The sequence below is a fragment of the Sapajus apella genome, unplaced genomic scaffold (genome assembly GCF_009761245.1).
Source record: "Sapajus apella isolate SASKATOON/1434 unplaced genomic scaffold, GSC_monkey_1.0 scaffold29, whole genome shotgun sequence".
Taxonomy (NCBI): domain Eukaryota; kingdom Metazoa; phylum Chordata; class Mammalia; order Primates; family Cebidae; genus Sapajus; species Sapajus apella.
The window spans coordinates 5185863-5208158 of record NW_022436969.1 but is presented as its reverse complement, the minus strand read 5'-3'; the positions used below and the strand labels follow the sequence as shown (position 1 = coordinate 5208158).

At 44.9% G+C, this 22296-nt stretch overlaps 1 protein-coding gene across 3 annotated transcripts in view; it reads right to left on the bottom strand.

Annotated features, from left to right (window-relative positions):
• The window catches only part of KCTD1 (potassium channel tetramerization domain containing 1), a 208210-nt gene that overhangs the window by 3375 nt on the left and 182539 nt on the right, over positions 1–22296 (bottom strand). For all 3 annotated transcript variants that reach the window (XM_032293141.1, XM_032293142.1, XM_032293140.1), the window contains exons 3-4: positions 21280–21424; positions 1580–1885 (exon numbers count right to left, since the gene is read on the bottom strand). In XM_032293141.1, coding sequence (XP_032149032.1) covers positions 1580–1885; positions 21280–21424 — 451 coding nt within the window. The remainder of the gene's footprint in view (positions 1–1579; positions 1886–21279; positions 21425–22296) is intronic.

Sequence of the window (22296 nt, the reverse complement as noted above, 5' to 3'; positions counted from 1 at the left end):
ACAGTCCTTTCGGGCTTTAGAGGCTTAAACTGCAGAAGCCACACGGGAGCGCCACACACCTCCAGGGGGCGCCCTCTGCACAGGACAGGTGAGAAGGTGCATGTCTTCCTCAGGAACCCTGCGACCGGCAGCCACCCCACTGCCTGGGAACATGTGCCTTCCGCTAGCATGCTTAGGGAACATTTTCTGCCAGAGTTTTCTGCTCTTCTGTTCTCAGACATCTGTTCATACATTTAAAAAGTTATAAATAGTCGTGGAACAATCCTCAAGAGGCAGCACGGAAGAGTGGGTGCTTCTAGTCTCTGCGCTTGGAGAAGGGTTCTGCTGACTAAATATTGAACAAAGTCATGGGCACATTCCAAACATTCCAATTTAAAAGAGGGGAAAAACTAGAACCCTCACTCCATTGACTTCAAACGGTTGTGTCATACAGAGCTGGAATCGAGCCCCAGGTGCGCCTCTGCCTTCCCATCAGCAAGACAGAGGACTAACAGTGATTATCTCTTAGGGCTCTAAAGACAACGCATGTTCAGGCCAGGGCCCAGGGTAGGGCAGAGAGCTGGTGCTCAGCACATGTTAGCCTCTAAGTTCTGATTCCACCCCCACATCTCCTGCTCCCCTAGACTTCTCCATCTCAGGAAATGGCAGTTCCACTCATCCAGTTCCCCTGGCAAAAATCTTAGTCACCCCGGGCTTATGTCTTACAGCCCACAGCCACAGTCAGAAAACCTCATTAGCTCTACCCTGCAGACACTCAGAACCGGATCCTTCTCAACTGCTTGAAGCACAGCTTTCTGCCTGGTCTCCTTGCTTCTCCTGTTCTCTAGCTGCTGCCGCAACATTCACTTTAAAATCTGAGTTCTGTCAGGTCGCCCTTCTGCTCAAAACCCTCCAGTGCCTTTCCATTCGGCTCACATAAGCAAAAGAACCAAAACCAAAAGACTCCAAAATAAACAATCCTAGAGCACTTGCCACCCCCTAAAGAGGCTCTCCATGATCGCTCCCTAGTCTTCCCTGGCCGCCTGTCGGGGCACTCTCTCTCCCTGATTCACTTGCTTCAAGCCAAACTGGCTATCCTGATAGTACTCAATATGCCCAGCATACTCTACCCCAGAAATCCACCTACCACCTCCTGGCAAGAGATTTATATTGACTGTTTGCCTCCCCCTCCACTCCCACAATGCAGGTCCATGAGCACAGAGCTGTCCGTCTTGTTCTCTGTCTGTCTATCTCGCTATGTTGCCCAGGCTGAACTTGAACTCCTAGGCTCAAGTGATCCTCCTGCCTTGGCCTCTGGAGTGGCTGGGACTACAGGCGTGTGCCACCGTGCCCAGCTGTTGTGTTCTATAGCTGTCTCTTCTGCATCTCCAGTGCTCATCCCAGCACCTGGCACACTCACACTTGTGGAATGACTGCTGTAGAATGACTGCTGTAGAATGACTGCTTCACCTACGCAACAGAAGTGTCACTGAGGGAGAGTTTCTCAGCTCTTTGGTGGAAAGACACCATGTGAGGGCAAGGGTAAGTGACAAGAGTAGGAGTGACATTTGATGCCACACAGTGTGTAACAGTGCCGTACCTGGACTGAGTTGAGGTGACAGTAGCCATTTAGTGGAAACCTGATGACGTGCGTCGAGTCGTGATTCCAGCCTGCATTGACAGAGTTACACATCACATCGCCAACCTCTGGAAATACTTCTTCTATCAAGGATTTGTCACCGCTTAGCGTGATCCTTTCTCCAAGGTCTGGGGCCACACGCACGACGAGGCATTCACAGGGCCTTGAAAAGCGACCAGTTTCTCTGTCCTGCTTCCATCTTTCCATCTCCAACAACATGGGCTGAAGCTGAAAATATTTTGCCTCTTCATATAACAAAGTGTAGTCCTGAAAAAAAAAAAGGTATCTCACAGTGCAAAATGCAAACAAAGTACTGAACGTGTCCAACATTTAAGAGGTGATTTTTTCCACCTCTTGTTATGTCAAAAATAAAATCTGCATGTGCGTTTTTCACTTATGACATGTTTGTAGAGACTCCATTTTCTTTCATTCATTCATTCATTCAGTGAGGATAAAAGGAGCTGAGTAGATTAGGGCTGGTCAGGCCTCTTCTAAGTGCTTTACATCATTTAAATCCTGTAACCCTCATCACTGCCCAGTGAATTAGGAACCTTTACTATTCCCATTTTGCAGATGAGAAAACTGAGATGCAAAAGGATTCACCCATGATTTGTTTCTTTTTGTTTTTCTTTTAAGAGGGAGTCTTGCTCTGTCGCCAGGCTGGAGTGCAGTGGCATGATCTTGGCTCACTGCAACCTCTGCCTCCCAGGTTCAAGCAATTCTTCTGCCTCAGCCTCCCAAGTAGCTGTGACTACAGGCACATGCCGCTATGTCCATCTAATTTTTTGTATTTTAGTAGATATGGGGTTTTACCATGTTGCCCAGGCTGGTTGCAAACTCCTGAGCTTAGGCAATCTGCCTGCCTTGGCCTCCCAAAGTGCTAGGATTACAGGCATAAGCCACCTCGCCTTGCCGACTTTTTTTTTTTTTTTTTTAGTAGAAAAAATATCTCTGCATATTTCAAGTTTGATTGTGTCAATGAGAACTCAATTTCTTTCCTCTTGGATGGAACGCATACATTGACCAAGGGGAGCACAACCTTGCCCATGGGTACCCTTCATCAGAAGCTCCAGGTCACCTTTGGTGGCCACAGAAGGGTGTGAGGCAGAGATAAGAGGCTAGTGACAGTCAGGGATGGGCGCCTGCAGGGCAGGCACGTGGCTTTTACTTGAACTTGAGTGTTGATCTGTGATCATTTGGGGGAGGCTGGTGGAGATCTGGAAGGCTAGTGCACCACCCTCTGCCACCTGTTGGAGTGGCCATGATACAGTCAGGAGACAAACAACATTAGGCCTCGATTCCTGTAAGATACATGTGCAATGAAGAAAACCTGTCCATTTCTGCATTTCTGAAAGGATGAACACCTGGTCTTTTGGCATGGTTTCCTTTCCTCCAGTTAAAAAAAAAAATCTATTGAATTAAAACAGAAATCTAACAAAACAGGTATTAAAACACACACATAAGCCACTGAATGGGAAGACAAAAGAGAATGAGGGGGAGGCAGCAACTCAGGAACAATGTTAACAAGCAGTTCAATGTTATGGCTAAACGTAGCTATGGCCACAATCGTTTCTGGGTGTGAGATAAGTGGATACTTGTCCAGACATGTTGACTGAGAACATTTTAATCAGCTGACACAGGCATTTGTGCCTTCCGTCCATGGGCAAGAGCTGGCAGGGGATGCCCAGTGCCTGCATGACAGCCAATGTTGCAAACATGTGGCCCGAGTGCCTCAAAGAGGTCCCTGATATCCAGATAGGATAAAGCAGAGGATGGCCATGGGAGAACTACTTTAATTTTGCACTTTGCTCTTTCTCTTGTAAATTAATCAATAGCAGCAGCAGCAGCATAAATTTAACACTTTGAGAGAAAACAGCATGGAGAGATGAGAGTACTTGGGGGCTTTGAGTTGGGTAATCCACTTTCCATATTAAGAAATTCGGGCCCAGGGGAAGATGCTGATGACGACACTCATCTCAGCAGAATGGGCTGCTGCTTTATTCTGCCCTTCTCCTGGCTACCCACTTACCACAGGAGTCTTGGGTCCATGCAGGAAAGGAACCCATTGCTCTGATAATCTTCCTTGCACATGTTTCTACCTGCTTAGCCTCCTGTCCCAGGGGAAATACTGTTTTGCTTTAAGGAGTTGAAAACTAGGCCGAGGTGTGGCCAGTCTTAAGACAGGGCAGAACAGGGGCCCCTAGCTCAGCCTGAGGGGTGGGAGTGGGGAAGCCTCTGCAGGTTCCTCCTGCTCTACCTGGGATCCCCACTCTGGGGCTTTGGCATCTTGGCATCACACCAACTGTGAGATACTGACTCAAATACTTATTTATCAAGATGACAGCTCTCAAGGAGATTTTAAAACAGCATTGAGAGTTACACAAGCAAGAGAAGTGAGAACTTCTGCTACTGCTTTTTATTTTCTTGTGAGATTTAATTACAAATTTTAGCACAAGGAAGGATCTAGACTCCAGTGAAAATAGCACTTATTGACCGGAGGCAGTGGTTCATGTCTGTAAACCACTAGCACTTTGGGAGGCCGAGGTGGGCAGATTACCTGAGGTCAGGAGTTTGAGACCAGCCTGGCCAACATGATAAAACTCCGACTCTACTAAAAATACAAAAAATTAGCTGGGCAGGGTGGCAGGTGCCTGTAATCCCAGCTACTCAGCAGGCTGAGGCAAGAGAATTGCTTGAACCTGGGAGGTAGAGGTTGCAGTGAGCTGATATCACACCACTGCACTCCAGCCTGGGAAAAAGATCAAAACTCTGTGTCAAAAAATAAAATAAAATAAAATAAAATATCACTTATCTTTTTATAGCCATCAAGCCTTCAAATCCTAGAGTAAAAAGGTTTACAGCAATCTTCTTGACCAACCTTGACCCTGTGGAGGATTCTTTTCTAACATCACTGAGCAGTGACCATTCAGCCTCTGATTGAATGCTTCTAGTGACAGGAGGCTTACTACCTAAGAAAGTGCCGAATTTACTTTGTTGACAGCTCTGATTATTCTAACTGTCTTATGAGAGAGACCTAAATTTTCCTGTATCACTGACTTACTTGTTTTATTCTGCTCTCTGGGGTTGCAGTGATTCTAATTTTTCCTTGATATGTTAACCTTTCAAACATTTGAGGACAACTGTTGTGTCTTAATGTGAGTCAGGCTGAAACGACCCAATCTTTCTAGCTGCTTCTTATCTGTTAGGACTCCAAGGTGCTCCAACATCCACTGTGTACTTGACTTTGTCAACATGCCTCCCAAAACCCACATCAGAACAAAACCTAACATGTCATACATGCTCTAATGAGTGCCTTGTACAACCTCTGGCCAGACAATTGAACCAGGATCAATGCAGCCTGTATTAGTTTATGATTGCTGCTGTAACAATTACCACAAATTTAGTGGCTTAGAATTGCACAAATGTATTGTCTCCTAGATCTAGCCAGAGGAGAAGGTCAAAGTCTACAATAGGTCATCATGGCTGTGTTCTTCTGAAGGCGCCAGGGGAAAATCCATTTCCTTGCCTTTCCAGTTTCCAAAGGCAGCCCACAGCCCTTGACTGGTGGCCCCCCATCACTCCTGCCTCTGCTTCTGTTGTCACATTGCTTTCTTTCATTTTGACTCTCCACCTCTTTCACTTACAAGGACATTTGTAATTACTTTGAAGGTACCCAGATAAGCCAGGACAACCTCTCCTTCTCAAACCCCATAACTGAATCACATCTGCCAAGTCCTTTCTGCCATGTAAAGTGACACATTCATCACTTCTACGAATAAGGACATGGACATTTTTGGGGGGCATCATTTTCCTAACACAGCATAAGGCTGTATATTGTCTTTCTTGGCAGTCCTATAACTCTGTTAGTTCACTTTTTGCTTATAGTGAAATCCCTAAACCTTTTTCACAAGAGCAGCTATGAGCTAGTTCTTTCTCATTCAGCATTTGTGAAAAATTGTAAATCCTTCATTATTTGTCCCCCTATAATTTCCACATTGGAGGCTGCATTTGTTCCAACCTATTGAGAAAATTTGGCTTCTCTCATCCAACGTTCTAGGTCTGTCCCTCATTTCTGTGCTGTTTTGGATTGGGCATTCTGTCTCAACACATGAATCACTTCTTAAAGCTCTAAGAAGACAGGGCTATGTGTGAGTCTATGTCCATGGCAAAGCCCTGATCTCCCAATGTGTCCAGAATGAATGAGGCTAATCGGACTTGGGTTAGAAGTCCTCCCCATGCTGACCCTGAGTCCTCACCATCTCTTTTTCCCTCTAGGGTCACAAAACACTTGTTTAATAATCCACCCTGAGGTCTGACCCTGGATGGGCAGTGAGCCTCACAACATAATGTTGCTCCAATTCACTGTTACCTACTCTTGGAAAAGTAGAGAAACACTAGCCCTTTTCAGATTTTTGGCCCTGCTCAGTGACCACGGTGCGATCCTGCTATGTGAAAGTGACAGTTCCGAAGTGCTTTTGTGCTTCAGCGAAGGTCGTCGTGTGCCTAGGTTACAGTCTCATGGGACTATCCACGAACTGCTTTAAGCCACCAGGTGTTCTTTTACTCTCCCTTGACTATCCTGGCTCCATTTTTTCCTTTACTATGCTGCTCTATCCGGTTTCCAGGGTAGAGCCACGGTCTGTGCCATGGGGAGCAGATGACAGAGAGCAGCCGAGCACTCTGGCTTCTCTCCGGCGGCCGCTCGCCATGCTGCCCTGCCTCTAAGCACTGGCCGGCCGGAGAACGGAAATGGTCCTTCTTGCCGAGTTACCATTTTCTGCTCACGGTGAAGTGCACGCTGGCCATTCATCTTCTGCACCGGCTCCTTTGTGTCATTCTATCCTGCCTAACACCCGCTTCCAGTCTCAGCTCACTGGAAATGACCCTGCAAAGCAGAGTCAGTCTCATCGTCTGCTGCCTTTAGAAACCTCCTTTCCTTCCTTAAACAGGATCATTTAACTTTACTCTCTAAATCCCATGTTTTCTGAAGTTTAGTAACTTTCCGTTAGGTTCCCTGGCCTTGTGCTTACTTCCTTCAGGCCTCTGAATCTTCCGAAGCCTCTCCTTAAGCTTTGGTTCTAATCTGACAATGTCCTTTCTCCGGCTTTTACGAACTCCAGATAACTGGTCTTTTGTTTCCAAAGTTCTTGGTGGAAATAGACAGAAGCTTATGGGGCAGCAGCAGCTTCGGCACCTGTTTTTCTGAAGAAAATGAATTCACAACATCCTCCCTTCTGAGCAATGAGCTTTCAGCAAAGCAACTCAGGAGTGTGCTAGATGCAATCACTCTCTGCCCTGCTCCAATGTCCATTTTATCCTCTGACTAAGAAAGCACCACTGGTCAGGCACAGTGGCTCTTACCTATAATTCCAGCACTTTGGAAGAGAGTGGTGGCAGGAGGATTACTTAAGGCCCGGAGTTCAAGACCAGCCTGGGCAACACAGAGAGACCCCCGTTCCTACAGAAAGTAAAAAAATTAGCTGGGTGTGGTGGCCCGGGCCTGTGGTCCCAGCTAAGTTGAGGCTGCAGTGAGCTGTGTTTGCACCACTGCAATCCAGCCTAGGAGACAGGGAAAGACCCATCTCAGAAAAAAAAAAAAAAAAAGCAAAAAGCACCATCCATATTTCTTGCTTAGCCCCATACATAGTTAACGGGAAACCAGTTACTCACAGACCTATTATCATGTTTAAATCATTTAAAAATCTTAGAATACATTTTTTTTTTTTTTGAGACGGAGTTTCACTCTTGTTACCCAGGCTGGAGTGCAATAGTGCAATCTTGGCTCATTGCAACCTCTGCCTCCTGGGTTCAAGTGATTCACCAGCCTCAGCCTCCCAAGTAGCTGGGATTACAGGCACCTGCCACCATGCCCAGCTAATTTTTGTATTTTTAGTAGAGACAGGGTTTTGCCATGTTGACCAGGCTGATCTCAAACTTTTGACCTCAGGTAATCCACCTGCCTCAGCCTCCTGAAGCACTGGGATTACAGGTGTGAGCCACTATGTTCGGCCAAAATACATATTTTTAAAAATAATTTAAGATTTACAATGATGTTTTTGAGCCAAGAAGATCAAGATCTGATTTTACATATAAGCTTCCATAAGATCCTGAGGACAGGTATGTGGGAACAAGAAAACAGACATGGTGATAGACTCCAAAGTGCAAACAGGCCAGGTTTTGAAACGTCTTTCTTGATTAAATAGCTGGAATTCAGAAAACATCTCCCTTGAGGGAGGAAAATGATATATTCAGTGTACTAGGTTCCTATTGCTGCTGTGAGAAATTACCACAAATTTGGTGGCTTAAAACAACAAAAATTTATTCCCTTACAGTTCTTGAGTTCAGAAGTCCACAACAGCTCTCACTGGGCTGCAGTCACAGTGTCGGCAGGGATGCCTTCCTTCTGGAGATTCTGGGGACAAATCCATTTCCTTGTCTCTTCCAGTATTCAGAGGCTGCGAGCATGCCTTGGCTTATGGCCAGCAATCACATCACTTCCTTCATCCCATCTTCTCCAAACCCCTCTCCTGCCTCCCTTGAGTAAGGCCCCCTGTGATTATACAGGGCCCACCTGGATTACGCAGGCTAATCTCCCCATCTCAAGCTCCTTCACGTAATCACATCTGCAAAGTCCTTTTCACCATGTAAGGCATTATATTCACGGGTTCTGCAGACTGGGGTAAGCTTCCCCCTCACAGTCAATGGTTCTGCAAAACAGTTCAAAGGCTTATTTTCCTAAAATACCTGAGGTTTTACACAGTGGTTGACAGGTCCTTACACTCAAAAGGCAACTCAACTGTTCACCTATTTCATTTTAAAAACTGTGTAGGTGCCAGATGCCATGGAAGGCACCATGAGCACAAAAGGAATTTTTCTCTGGGGAATGTCTCCAATAGCTTGCCGAGCCCTAGTCTCCTCATTCCCAGGCTCAGGGCAGTGGGATCCTGCTCTTTCAACCTTGGCAGTGGGTGGTTCCCTAGCAGGCAGGGTACCGCCAGCAAAGCAGGGGTGCCAAGAAAATGAGAGGATTTTACCTTTTCCATTTCCAAAATAGCATCCAAGTAGTAGTCACCATAAGAAAAGACAGATTGGGCTGGGCGTGGTGGCTCACGTCTGTAATCCTAGCACTTTGGGAGGCTGAGGCTGATGGGTCACCTGAGGTCAGGAGTTCAAAACCAGCTGGCTGACATGGCAAAACCCAGTCTCTACTAAAAATTAGTTGGGCATAGTGGCGGGCACCTGAAATCGCAGCTACTTAGGAGGCTACTCAGGAGGCTGAGTCAGGGGAATCACTTGAAACTGGGAGGGGGAGTGAGGTGAGATCGTGCCACTGCACTCTAGCCCGGGCGACAAAAAGCAAAAATCCGTCTCAAAAAAGAAAAAGAAAAGACAGATTTCTGTAGCACTTACTTTCCTTTGGTTTAAAGATTTTGTTTTTCTTGTGGGGGAAGGGAGGCTGGGAGAGTAGCTACTGCAGTTCTTCAGTGTTTGGGGCACTAAAGCTCTTAACTGCCCTGACTTGTAATACTCTCTTGGGCTGCCATTCTTCTGTTTTGTTTTGTTGTTGTTTGACAGAGTTTCACTCTTGTTGCCCAGGCTGAAGTGCAATGGCACAATCTCAGCTCACTGCAACCTCTGCCTCCCAGATTCAAATGATTGTCCTGCCTCGGCCTCCCCAGTAGCTGGGATTACAGGCACCTACCCCCACACCGGGCTAATTTTTGTATTTTTAGTAGAGCTTTTGTATTTTTAGTAGAGGTTTCGCCATGTTGGCCAAGATGGTCTTGAACTCCTGATCCTGGGTGATCTGCTCACCTTGGCCTTCCAAAGTGCTGGGATTACAGGCATGAGCCACAGTGCCTGGCCCATTCTTTCTTTTCTTCAAAGCCTGGAGGGACTGACCCACGTGCTTCTTTTCTCCTGACACAGCTTGATACTTCTCACTAGGTGGCCCCCTCCCCATCCAGGGGCACTGACTCCCAGCTTCTCCCAACTACTCGTTTTTCTGGGGCAAGGATACCTAGGCTAGGATTAGTCCTGATGGTTATTGGAGCAGCTAGGCCCGATGTCTAGGGTGTGCTGAGGGCGGGGTCAGACACACCATCGGAGACAGTGCCGGCGCTGGGGCTGGCCGCTCTGCCCTCCTCCCAGTCCTACCTCTGGGAGAATATCCTTGGGAGGACAGAAGAGGGCATGGGCAGTACTAGACAGCACCAGTCTCTGGACCAGGGGGACAGAGCCTCGGTGGCAGCAGCTGAGGCCGTGGTCTGGGGCATGTCCTGAGTGAGCACTCCCGCAGGCACCGGTGAAGAAACTCAGGCAAGTGGGGACCTACCCAGCTCCCTACTCTGCCTTCTCCCAGAAAGTTCTATCCACAGGAATCAGTACCTAGAAGCAATATGTGTGTTGCCACAGCTGATTGGCTAAAAGGCAGGCATCAGAGCCAGGCTGAGCCAATCAGATGGTGTCTCTGTAGGACCAAGGAAGGGAAAAGAGCCCCTGGACTTGCTGAGGCTGAGACATGTTAATGGCAGCTCCTGCAATTGAAGTCCTGGGGCGGTCCTGGTGTTTCCACCCGAGAGAAAGTTTCCACTAATTCAATGAGATAAACCAGCAAGCGCTTCCTGTCAATTCTCCCTTTAACTTTTCCTTAAGCTGGACGACTGGTTTTTGAGCAGGAGTGATTTTGACACTAGAGGGCATTTAGCAACGTCTGGAGACACTCTAGGTTGTTGCAACCGGGAAGCGGGTGCCAGTGGATTTGGTGGGTAGGGAGGGATGCTGCTGAAAACCCTACATCGCACTGGACAGCCCCCACCACAAAGAGCTGTTTGGCCCCAATTGTTCATAGTGCCAAGGCTGAGAAACTCCAAGCTTGACAGATCGTTTTTACTGCAGCCTAGGGAGCATGCAACTCACTCTGATCCAATGATCAGTTCATTCCTAGCATCATGAATGGTGGCTCAACCGCCTTTGCTACTGTGATGTAATATGAAGCAAACAGCATCACTGTGATGTATTTTCCCCAACCTGTCTAACTTAAACCCATCATGTCTTTAGAGATAACTTCTGGCTTACAGAAAATTAGGGGATAGATTCATGAGCTAAACGACACATGATAAGGCAACCAGACAAATTGCGATGGTGGGACATTTTGCAGGACAGCTGGCCCAGCCTCTAGCAAGTTATAAAGGACATTGTGGGGTGAAGCAGAGAAAGTAGAATATAGTTGCAGAATTAGATAAAATTTATTTATTTATTTTTTTTGTAAAATGGAAAGGTAAAGGTTATTGTCCAAAATAAGCACAGGAAAAGATTCAGAAGGCTACTCACTAAAGTTTTAACATTGGCAGTCTGAGTGGTGGGAACATACTGTATAGACTTTTTTAAAATTTGTATTTTAAAATTTTCTACAATGTATATGTACTTCTTCTATAATATTAAAACATTATTAAAAATAAATAATAGAGGCTGGATGTGGTGGCTCATGCCTGTAATCCCAGCACTTTGGGAGGCCAAGGCAGGAGGATTTCTTGAGCCCAGGAGTTTGAGACCAACCTGTGGCAACATAGTGAGACCCCCATCTCTACAACAAGTAAAAAAGCTGAGTGTGGTGGTGTATGCCTGCAGTCCCAGCTACTTTGGGGGTGCTGAGGTGGGAGGATTGCTTGAGCCTGGGAAGCAGAGGCTCCAGTGAGCCACTATTGCACTACTGCATTCCACCCTGGGTGACAGCACAAGACCCTGTCTCAAAAAAATGTAAGCCTGGGCACGGTGGCTCACACCTGTAATCCCAGCACTTTGGGAGGCTGAGGTGGGTGGATCATCTGAGGTCAGATGTTCAAGACCAGCCTACCAATATGGGTAAAAACCCATCTCTACTAAAAATACAAAAGTTAGCTGGGGGTGGTGGTGGGTGCCTGTAGTCCCAGCTATTTGGGATGCTGAGACAGGAGAATCACCTGAACCCGGGAGGTGGAGGCTGCAGTGAGCCTAGATGGCAGCATTGTGCTATAGCCCAGGCCACAGAGCGAGACTCCATCTCGGGGGGGAAGAAAAAAAAAAAAAAGAATTTTAATTAATTAATTAAAAAAATATCCAAAAGACTTTTGAACATATCCAGGTGCTAGGTAAGTTAGGAGCTGCCTGCCAGCAAATTTGTTGATGTCTAGGAATGGCAGACATTCATACAGACAAACCATGAAGGATGTAAGCAACATGGGGGACATTTACCAAAGATAATGTTAAAGATAAAAAGAGAGAGAGAGAGAGAGAAAAAGAGAGAAGGGTGCATTGTATGATTCTCCATAAAAAATGGGCCAAAGCTGTAGACTCTCGGTGTGCTGAGAGTTGAACCACATGTGTGTGCGTGTATTTGCACGTGTACATGTTCATGTGAAGGGCATAATACAACATCGAGCAAATCAGTAAAACTGGAGGGAGGAGAAAATTAAGGGAAGAGGAGCAGTCATGTCCATAATAAAACACTGCAGAGAAGTTCTGCAATCACTTATGCAGAGTACAGATCTCAACAGCTTTCTGTGGGAGCCAGGACACAAGCGGCTGCCACTTAAATGGTTCTGAAATATGAAATTATCTCAATGATTAAATGGGTATCCAGCTCGGACAGCACAGTTGCGGAATGAGATTTGGGGGGTAGAGGCTCTTGTGATTTCAGGATTTCGTGCATTTGCTCACCCAGCATTAAATGGCTAGGGAGGGAAGCAGGTAATCAAACATTCTCTCTAGCAAACTTAGTGAAAGAGATTCTTTCCTCATGCAAAAAACCACGTCCTGGTCTGGCTTGGTGGCTCACACCTTATAATCCCAGCACTCTGGGGGGCTGAGGCAGGTGGATCACTTGAGGTCAGGAGTTTGAGACCAGCCTGGTCAACATGGTGAAACCCTATCTCTACTAAAAACATAAAAATTAGCCAGGTATGGTGACTCGTGCCTGTAATCCAGCTACTTGGGAGGCTGAGGCAAGAGAATTGCTTGAATCCAGGAAGGAGAGGTTGCAGTGAGCCAAGATCATGCCACTGCACTCCAGTCTGGGTGACAGAGCAAGACTTTGCCTCAAAAGAAACCAAAAAACAATGTCCCTTCCAGGTTCAAGAGAAAACTCTGACGAGGAAGAAAGCACCAATAGTGTTGTTCAGTAGGCTGAAAGCTCCTATGTGCGTGCCTGTATTTGTGACTGCCGTAAACTGAGCTGCTGCTGATGATGAAATTCCATCACCAGCCACAAGAGTGGAAGGACCGACCCCTTCAGCTTCTGCTGCCCCTCCCAGGTTCCAGAACACCCTGTACTGTGATTTACAGCCTGTCCCCCAGAGGTGCTGAGGGAAACATTTGAAGGTCCTGGGATACGTGAGTTTCATTTGACATGCTTTTGTTTTTCTTCCCTCAAGCGTGGGTTACAGCTAAATCCTTAGCCAATTAAAGGGTGTGTTGGGTACACAGAATTGATGAATAGCAGGTCTGGAAGGGCTCTGGAATCCTCGGGAAGCACACAAAAAGTGCAGAGAAGCCACTGTGCCAATCCTAGGCAGATGGGTAGGTGAATCCTTCAGGAAATCGGCCACAGCTGAACTCCATGTGGAAGTTTTTCCCTCCCCACCATCTAACCTGAATGCTCTTGGAGGAAAAATAATGCCTGTTATGTAGGTTTATGTGCTGAGAGTTAAACCAAAAGTTCATGCCTAAAATACCTAGCTCAGTTTCTGGAACATACTGCAACTAAAAATGAATGGCGATTATCTTTTTTTTTTTTTTTTTTTTTTTTTTTTGAGACAGAGTCTTGCTCTGTCATCAGGCGCCAGGCTGGAGTGCAGTGGCATGATCTCAGCTCACTGCAACCTCCGCCTCTGGGGTTCAAGCAATTCTCCTGCCTCCCGAGTAGTTGGGACTACAGGCACGAGCCACCACGCCCAGCTAATTTTTGTATTTTAGTTGAGGCAGGTTTCAACATGTTGGCCAGGGTGGTTTCGATCTCTTGACCTTGTGATCTGCCCGCCTCGGCCTCCCAAAGTGCTGGGATTACAGGCGTGAGCCACCATGCCTGGCCGGCGATTACCATTTCTAACTGTAATTCCCCATATATTCCTTTGTGATTACCTGCAGCCTGCATCCTTTTTAATAACAGGAATTATATATTAATATTATTCTGATAAGCAGCATGCAATGATGATATATACACTTTTTATATGTATCTTCTGCTTAGTCCTATATAATTTTAAATAGAAGTGTATTGCCTACTCATATTTCGACTGTGGCCTCCTGCATCTCTTTTAACCCTTTTCTGCTGTATTTCAATGAATTCATACTAAGTATTGATTCTGTGCCCAACATATGATGTCCTCTGGAAAAACATAAAAATGTCCCTGCCTGCAAGAACCTTACAATGCAGCAAGGAAGTGAAGCTATGTACATAAAATATCCAGAGTCCAAACATTAGGCAGTAGATCAGTAGGTTTAAGAAGAGCTGGTGGGAACCACAGCCTCATTTGAATGTGAGCCTCAGTCCATCTATTTACCCCACCATGCGTTCGTTCACTCACGCCACAAATATTTACATGCTTAATATGTGGCAGGTGCTGAGTGTGGGGGACAGATGCTGCTGGCTAGCTTCCCCATCAGTTATTCCAATTTCTCTCTCTTGCCTATTTCTCTTATACAGAGGCTAAAAAAAAAGCACGCAAAAAAAAAAAAAAAAAAGAAATCCCTTTCTCCGCCACCGAGGGCAGGCTCTGTTCCAGCTAATGAGCCACAGAGGGAAAGTCTTCTGTGGGATCTTCTGACAAGGACAGAGTCTTATGAGTTGTAAAGTTGCCTGCCCCTTTTTCCTGCCTTGACTGAGGATGTGATGCCTGGAATGGCCATGCCTGGTGGCATGATGCAGTCACCATATGATCTTGAGGTGAGACGCATGAGGCCAGAACATCAACACTGAGGATGGCAAAATGAAAAGACAGAAAACCTCCTGGTCCTCGATAACATCACTGGGCAGATACACCTCTGCCAACAACCACGGGCCTCTGACCTCTCACGTGAGAAAAACAAATCTCCAGTAGTGTAAGCCATGGTTAATTGGCTGTTCCCACTCTTGTAGCTGGAAGCATCCCTACCTCACACCGGGGCAGACAGTGCTGCACAACTGCACAATGAGTGATAGACGCACTGCCTGTGACCACAGAGAATCAGGGGTACAGGCGAGCCTAAGCTACGCTAGGCCCAGGCAGGCTTGTTGGGGGATGTGGTGAAAAAGAGGAGCCCTGAATTCCAGTCAAGTCCTGAGGAAGGGTGGCGGGAGGCTGCACAGGCACAAAGCAGGGGCAGTTGTGAGGGGGCAAGAGGAGGGTGTGTCTAAGGGACCGAGAGAAGTAGGGACATGTGGAGGGTGACAGTGGGTGAGGCAGGCAGGGGTCAGAGCCTTCTGGGCCTTGTAGGCTCTGACGGGGATGTGGTTCTTTGCTCTGTGAGACAAAGGAATGAACGGAAGAAGCCGTGGCTGCTCATTTCTGTTTGACCCTCTGACTGTGAGGATGTGCAGCTCTCCAGGAGAATGCCTTGAAGACCCGACAGAGTCGAGCACACACGGGCCCCCCAGGTCTCCTGACTGAGTCACTACATTCCTTAAAAGATACATGACCCTAGTCTTTGCCTTTCCTTCCATATGAGATAATGTCTGATGGGTTCGTGACAACACTTCCGTAATCTATAACCTACTGCACTCTTATGCCCAAAGCTCGATGTATTCTGCTTGTAGCTTCTGAGCAAGTGTGATGTGATTTTCCATGGACTGAACCTCCACCGCCTGTATACAAACTGTGGGCTGAGATCCTGTGTGGATCTGTCATCTGCGCATCTGTCATCTTCACCTCCTGGACGCATCATGAATCAGTCCACTGCCCTCATCCCACCTCCCTAGCCCAAGGCCCAGCAGCTCTCTGGACTACTTGGAGTGGCTTCATGATTGGTCTCCCCTCTCCCACTCTTAACCCTTTTAGACTCATTTCTCTGCATTGAAACCATGAGACACTTTTTAAAATTTCAACTTTTAATTTTGACATCATTATAGATTTGCATACTGTTGTATGCATACTGTTGTATCCAGTCTTACCTCAGTAAGACTTCTGGGTAATTTTAATTCTTTAAAAACTTGGTTTATCCTCTTCATTCGACAGTTTAGGAATAAGAGAAAGTCCCTGCAGAGTTTCAAGCAGGAGCAACTAATGACACAGTATCCTTTTTTTTGAGACGGGGTTTCGCTGTTGTTACCCAGGCTGGAGTGCAATGGCACAATTTCAGCTCACCTCAATCTCTGCCTCCCGGGTTCAAGCAATTCTCCTGCCTCAGCTTCTCAAGTAGCTGTGATTCAAGGCATGTGCCACCACGCTCGGCTAATTTTGTATTTTTATTTTATTTTTTGAGACAGAGTTTCACTCTCATTGCCCAGGCTGGAGTGCAATGGCGCGATCTCAGCTCACTGCAACCTCTGCCTCCTGAGTACAAGCGATTCTCCTGCCTCAGCCTCCAAGTAGCTGGGATTACAGGCGCCCACCCATGACCAGCTAATTTTTTTTTGTATTTTTAGTAGAGACAGGGTTTCTCCATGTTGGCCAGGCTGGTCTCAAACTCCTGACCTCAGGTGATCTGCCTGCCTCAGCCTCCCAAAGTGTTGGGATTACAGTCGTGAGCCACTGTGCCCAGCCAGTATCCTTTTTAAAAAGTGTCACCTGCTCAGGGATGGGGTGGGAGACTGAGGGAGGGGGAGGGAGAGATGGGGTGGGTGTAACTGTCAAAGGACTAGAGGAGGAATCCTTGTGGTGATGGAACCGTTCTGAACCTTGACTGTATCAGTGTCAATATCTTGGTCGCGATCCTAGTATTTTGCAAGATGTTGTCATTGAGGGGAACTGGGTAACACAGCACCTCTTACAACAGTATGCAAATCTATAATGATGTCAAAATTAAAAGTTGAAATTTTAAACAGTGTCTCATCGTTTCAATGCAGAGAATGAGTCTAAAAGGGTTAAGAGTGGGAGAGGGGAGACCAATCGTGAAGCCACTCCAAGTAGTCCAGAGAGCTGCTGGGCCTTGGGCTAGGGGGGTGGGATGAGGGCAATGGACTGATTCATGATGCGTCCAGGAGGTGAAGATGACAGACGCGCTGACAGATCACATGTGGGAGGCGAAGAAGAGGAAAAAGTCCAGAAGGACTTTAAGTTCCTGCCTTGAGCAAGTAGGTGGATTCTGGCATCTTTTACTGAGACAGGATACAGAGGAAGAGGAGCAGGTTTTGTTCTTGGTGGTGGTGGCGGCAGAGGGGGAGGCAGGCAGAGGGGGCTCACTTTTGGGCATCTGAAGTTTAAAAAGCGAATAAACTATCCAGGCAGGGATTCTGGGTGGGCAATTGGATATGCAATCACCTAAATGTGGTGATTTTCATATCGTACTAACCAAACATTCTCCTGCTGAAGTCTAGGCTATACATAACTTAGCGAAAAACAAAATGAAACCCTGTGGCGGTTTTTCCTTACTAGTATACGTGTCTGTAGCTGTGGTAATTTGACTTCTTTTTTAACAACTTTATTTTAAAAATGTTATTGTTTCATTTTAATGACCTAAGTCACATGTGAACGCCTGCTCATTGTAAAAACTAATGATAAAATTCATACTGACACATATGACTAAAAGTGAAATATCCTCCTTCACCCCTTTCCAATTCCAGGGCCTTTCCTCTAGGAAAATAGGAGAGAGTAAGAAATCATTCCCCCACCTCTCCACATCCTCCTTTGGCCCTTCTCTCTCCGTGAGCTTACGTGCTCCCTAAAGTGGGAAAGGGTCCAGAGCTGCCTGGGGAGCGCCTGACACGGGTGGCACCAGGTTAGACTAGTGGCTGGTCACCACTGAGCAGACACCCAGCTTCCTGACTCCTCTTCCTGTCCCCACATTCGGGAGCATCTGCTTTCTGGAACAGGCCCGGTTCCCCCACTAGGTCTCCCTGTGCCACCTGCAGCTGTTGTGGGAAGCTGGCCGGCTCTCTTCAACTATGCTACTCATCAGCTGTGGCCTCGAGGTCCTGGGGCTGCTGTTTAAACCTAGTCAGTTCCCTTGATCATGTCTGAGAGTGTGTAACCCCAGGTGCAGACTGAGGGCTTGGAGGTTTGGCTTTGGGCAGACTACACTTTGGCCATGGGCCTGCAGGATGTTGTCTAATCCAGCTATTATCTGAGAGCCCCGGATAAAAGTTTGCCCAAATTAGCAAAGAAGCATGGAGAAAAAGGCAGGAAAGAGGTTCAAAAGTTGTCATGTCAGGAAAAAACTGTATACACTATGTGGAAAATTATCCCTGAAAAGCCTCTAGGAAGTATCATATCATATTAGAAACTGCTCCTTGGAATACCATGCAGCCATAAAACGGAACAAGATCATGTCCTTCGCAGGGACATGGATGAAGCTGGAAGCCATTATTCTCAGCAAACTAACACAGGAACAGAAAACTAAACACTGCGTTGTTCTCACTTGTAAGTAGGAGCTGAACAACGAGAACACATGGACACAGGGAGGGGAACAAACACACTGGGGCCTGTAGTTGGGATAGGGGAAGGAGAACATCAGGATAAATAGCTAATGCATGCAGGGCTTAATACCTAGGTGATGGGTTGATAGGTGCAGTAAACCATCATGATACACGTTTACCTATGTAACAAACCTGCATATTCTACACATGCACCCCAGAACTTAAAATTAAAAAAAAAAAAAAAGAAATCCCTCCTCAATATGCCTCCGTTCCTGAGCTGGAAGAGATCACTAACCATGAGGCGGCTTTCGCTTAGAAGCCATATTGCACCAACCAAGCCCGCATGTCTTCAGACCCTGGAATCAACCTCAGTGCGCTGAGATGCACACCCTTGAGAGGGCCTTGGGAATTGCCCCTGGCTGGGAGCAGAGGGCTCCTGCATCTTCCTCAGGCTCATTTCAGGGCTCAGGGAAGCACACTCACTGGCCGCAGTTACTATACTCTCTCTGTTTGCTTGCCAATTGCACATAGTCTTTTCCATGTAAAAACGTGCACCTGAGGCAACTCCTCTGCGCTCTCTTTTCCATTGGGCTAATAGTCCTTGGCATGTGCCCCATTGTTCAAAATACTGAAGGAGAGGACAAATAAGGGGCCCCTGAGCTTCTTATTAACTTGAGATCTGCTCTTCTGGATCTTTTTCTACACATTTATATATGCATATATATCTGATCTTTTACAAAAATAGAAACATACTATATATATCGTTCTGCAACTTAATATTTTCACTGAATCATAGAATTATGGGATCTCCCCTCCACATATCAACAGATATAGACCTACCACATCTTTTAAACTAGTCCAGAGTATGGATAGTCTATAATATTTGTAACCATCTGCCATTGTTAAACTTTCTGTTTTAGAAAGTCCAGTTTTCACTATTACAAACGTGACTATAACATCCTATATACAAATATATTTACATATTTCCATGAATATTTCTAGCAGATCAAAGAGCATGTATATTTGAAACTTTAGTATTTACTGAATTGTCCTCCAAAAATGTTTAATGATATTTACTTCCAACCACACTGTATCTTCCCTAACACTGTATATAATCCATCTTTTTAATTTTTGCCAATCTAATGGATAAAAGGGAGTATCTCATTTTATTTTTGTTTCTTTGATACAGAAGACACTGAATATCTTTTCAAATTGTTTATTGACAATTTCTGTTTTTTTCTTTGGGAAAATTTTGTTCATAGCTAAAAAAAATTTTCCACTGTGTTGTATGTTTCTTTTTCTTTTTCTTTTTTGAGACGGAATTTCACTCTTGCTGCCCAGGCTGGAGTGCAATGGTGCGATCTTGGCTCACTGCAACCTCCACTTCCCAGGTTCAAGTGATTCTCCTGCCTCAGCCTCCCCAGTTGCTAGGATTATAGGCATGTGCCACCATGCCCGGCTAATTTCGTATTTTTAGTAGAGCCAGGGTTTCTCCATGTAGGTCAGGCTGGTCTCGAACTCCCGGCCTCGGGTGATCTCCCGCCTTGGCCTCCCAAAGTGCTGGGATTACAGGCATAAGCTACCATGCCCAGCTGTTTGTATGTTTCTTATAGATTTTTAAGATAGATCTCTTACGATGGGTATTCACCTTTTGTTGCAAATATTTCTATGGTCTGACACTTGTCTTTTATTGTATATGATGTCGTCAACTTTTTTTCTTTTTTTAAGAATAGCTTCTGGGTACGAAGTCTCATTTAGACAGGCCCTTTCTGCCTCGAAACTGTACTTTTAGAAATTTCTTTGTATTTTTTCCTAATATTTTTATTGCCCTTATTTTTATATTTATTTCTGAAATTTTTGTGAACTTATGATGTGAGATAGGGCTCTGGCTTTACAATTTCCCCAAATGTGTCAGTGCTGATCATAGTGCCTATTACTGACTATTGCTTTTATTTTCCCACTGATGTGAAATGCCATCTTTATAGTACATCAAATTCCTATGTACCTGTGTATCTATCTCTGGACCCTATTCTTCTCCATTGATTTATTTGTATATTTTAGCACTGTCAGAATCACACCTTTAAATTAATATAGCTCTACAGTCTATTTTGATGTTGGTAGGACACATCCACCATTACCCATCTTTACGACCAGGAATACTTTTTTTTAGTTATCCTTATGCTTTTTTTATTCTACACAAACTTTAAATGGTTCAAATTTAATTTTGAAAGATCTATTAGTTAAGTGGGTTTGCAGTGACTATATAGAGTAATTTGAGGATAACTGACATCCTAACAACACTGAGGTTTCCCATCCAGGAACCTAGAATGTTTCTTCATTTATTCAACTCTTTTACACTTGTATGTAGAGATCTGTGGTTTCCAGCCTTTGCTTGTTAGGCTTATTCCTAGGTGTTATAATTTTTGTTGTGTATTTTTCTATTATAGCTTATGACTGGCGCTTGCTATTCCCTAAAAAAGCTACAGACTCTAATATATTGATCCTGAATTGAGCTGCTTTAATGAGTTCTTTATAAGTTCTAATAGCATTTAGTTGAGTCTTTAGAATCATCAATTTGAAGGAACATTATCAGCGGCAAAATTACATTTTCATGAATTCCCTTCTAATAGTAACACTTTCTATTTGTTCTCACTGTCTGATTCCATTGCCTAGAGTTAGCAGCAAAATGTGGACTTACTCAGCGTGACTAACCTTAACACTTGTGACTAACTGTAAAGGGAACAATTCTAAAATCTTACTGTTCATGGAGTTTGCTTTCGATTTCTGGGAGTGAGGACGGGGAAGTCTTCATTAGGCTAAGGAGGTTTCCTTTTATTCTCTAGCTCTCTAAGACATATCAGAAATGAGTTTTGAATTTAATCAACTCCTTTTCAATTTGTTCAAGTGAATTATAATTCAGCTCTTTAAATGAAAAGTGATCCTCTTTTAGTCATGTAGAAGCTTAATGACCATATCCACTATTTCATGAATACAGTATAACCATGTCAAAGAGAACTCTCACACCATTTGAGTTGGTAGATGTTAATAACGTAGAAGTGGAAATTTTTTTTGGAGCACATTAAAAAAATCACATATGTATATTTAGGCTATTGGTGATTTAAAATGGATCCCTCACCTTGAAATCATCAGGAATGAGGAGTTTGGATGTTCGTAGAAAATTCAAGATATATCTGAACATCTGTCCATCTCTGTCAATGAAATAGTGCTGTTTGAGACTGTCCAAAACAATGGGCTCCGTACCATCAAAAAGTCTTCCGATTCTGTGATAGAAAAGAGGGAACAGTGAAGACAATTAGATCAACTGCTCGGGCACTAAGACTAAAAGGTGTCTTTTAACACTGTCAAAGGCAGCACTTTTGAAGATGGCAGCAGGGAAAAATCACGGTTGTCTGCAAAGTGTTGGTCCATGCTTGATAAATAGCTTAGGACCAGACAATTCAAAATAGTCCTAAGCTTTGTCAAATAAATTCTATTATTCACTGTCTTTCACCTGCAAAGAAAATGCTCCTGACATGGTGATTATGGCTTCGTGCTGTCACGGTAATGGAAGATCACACCTTTCCCCATGTTACTTAAAACAAGCTTCTCTGCTACTTTAAAAACGTTATTGCTCCAAAGCATCTTTGAAACAGATTCTACTAAAAATACAATTTTGTTTTTAAGAAATCGTTTTCTGAGTTTTTCCACCCACAAATCCCAAACTTTCTAAAAATACGGCAAAGCCTATATGCTGACATCTACATTTAATTATAAAAAAACCAATAATTAAAAATACCACTCATCTAGGAGAATGTTTTCCAACAACAATATATACTACAATATCTTTGGTCTCAGCAGAAAGCATTTTTAACAGCCAGGCATCATTACAAAAGAAAATTTGGCTACCCCCAAAATATGACCTGGTTCTAGAACATGAGTAGCTATGCTTAAAAACAAGAATCCATAATATGCTTTTCCCAGTTTTAGAATGAACATTTGTACAGTGTGCTACAGTTAAGGGTTTTGCAACCATCATCTTTTATCCTATTAAGGGTGAACCTACACACATTAGTATATATTCCGTTAATAGAAGGTGGTCATATCTACACTGTGAACACGTAGAAGGATGGTTAATGACGTGCAAACATTCCAT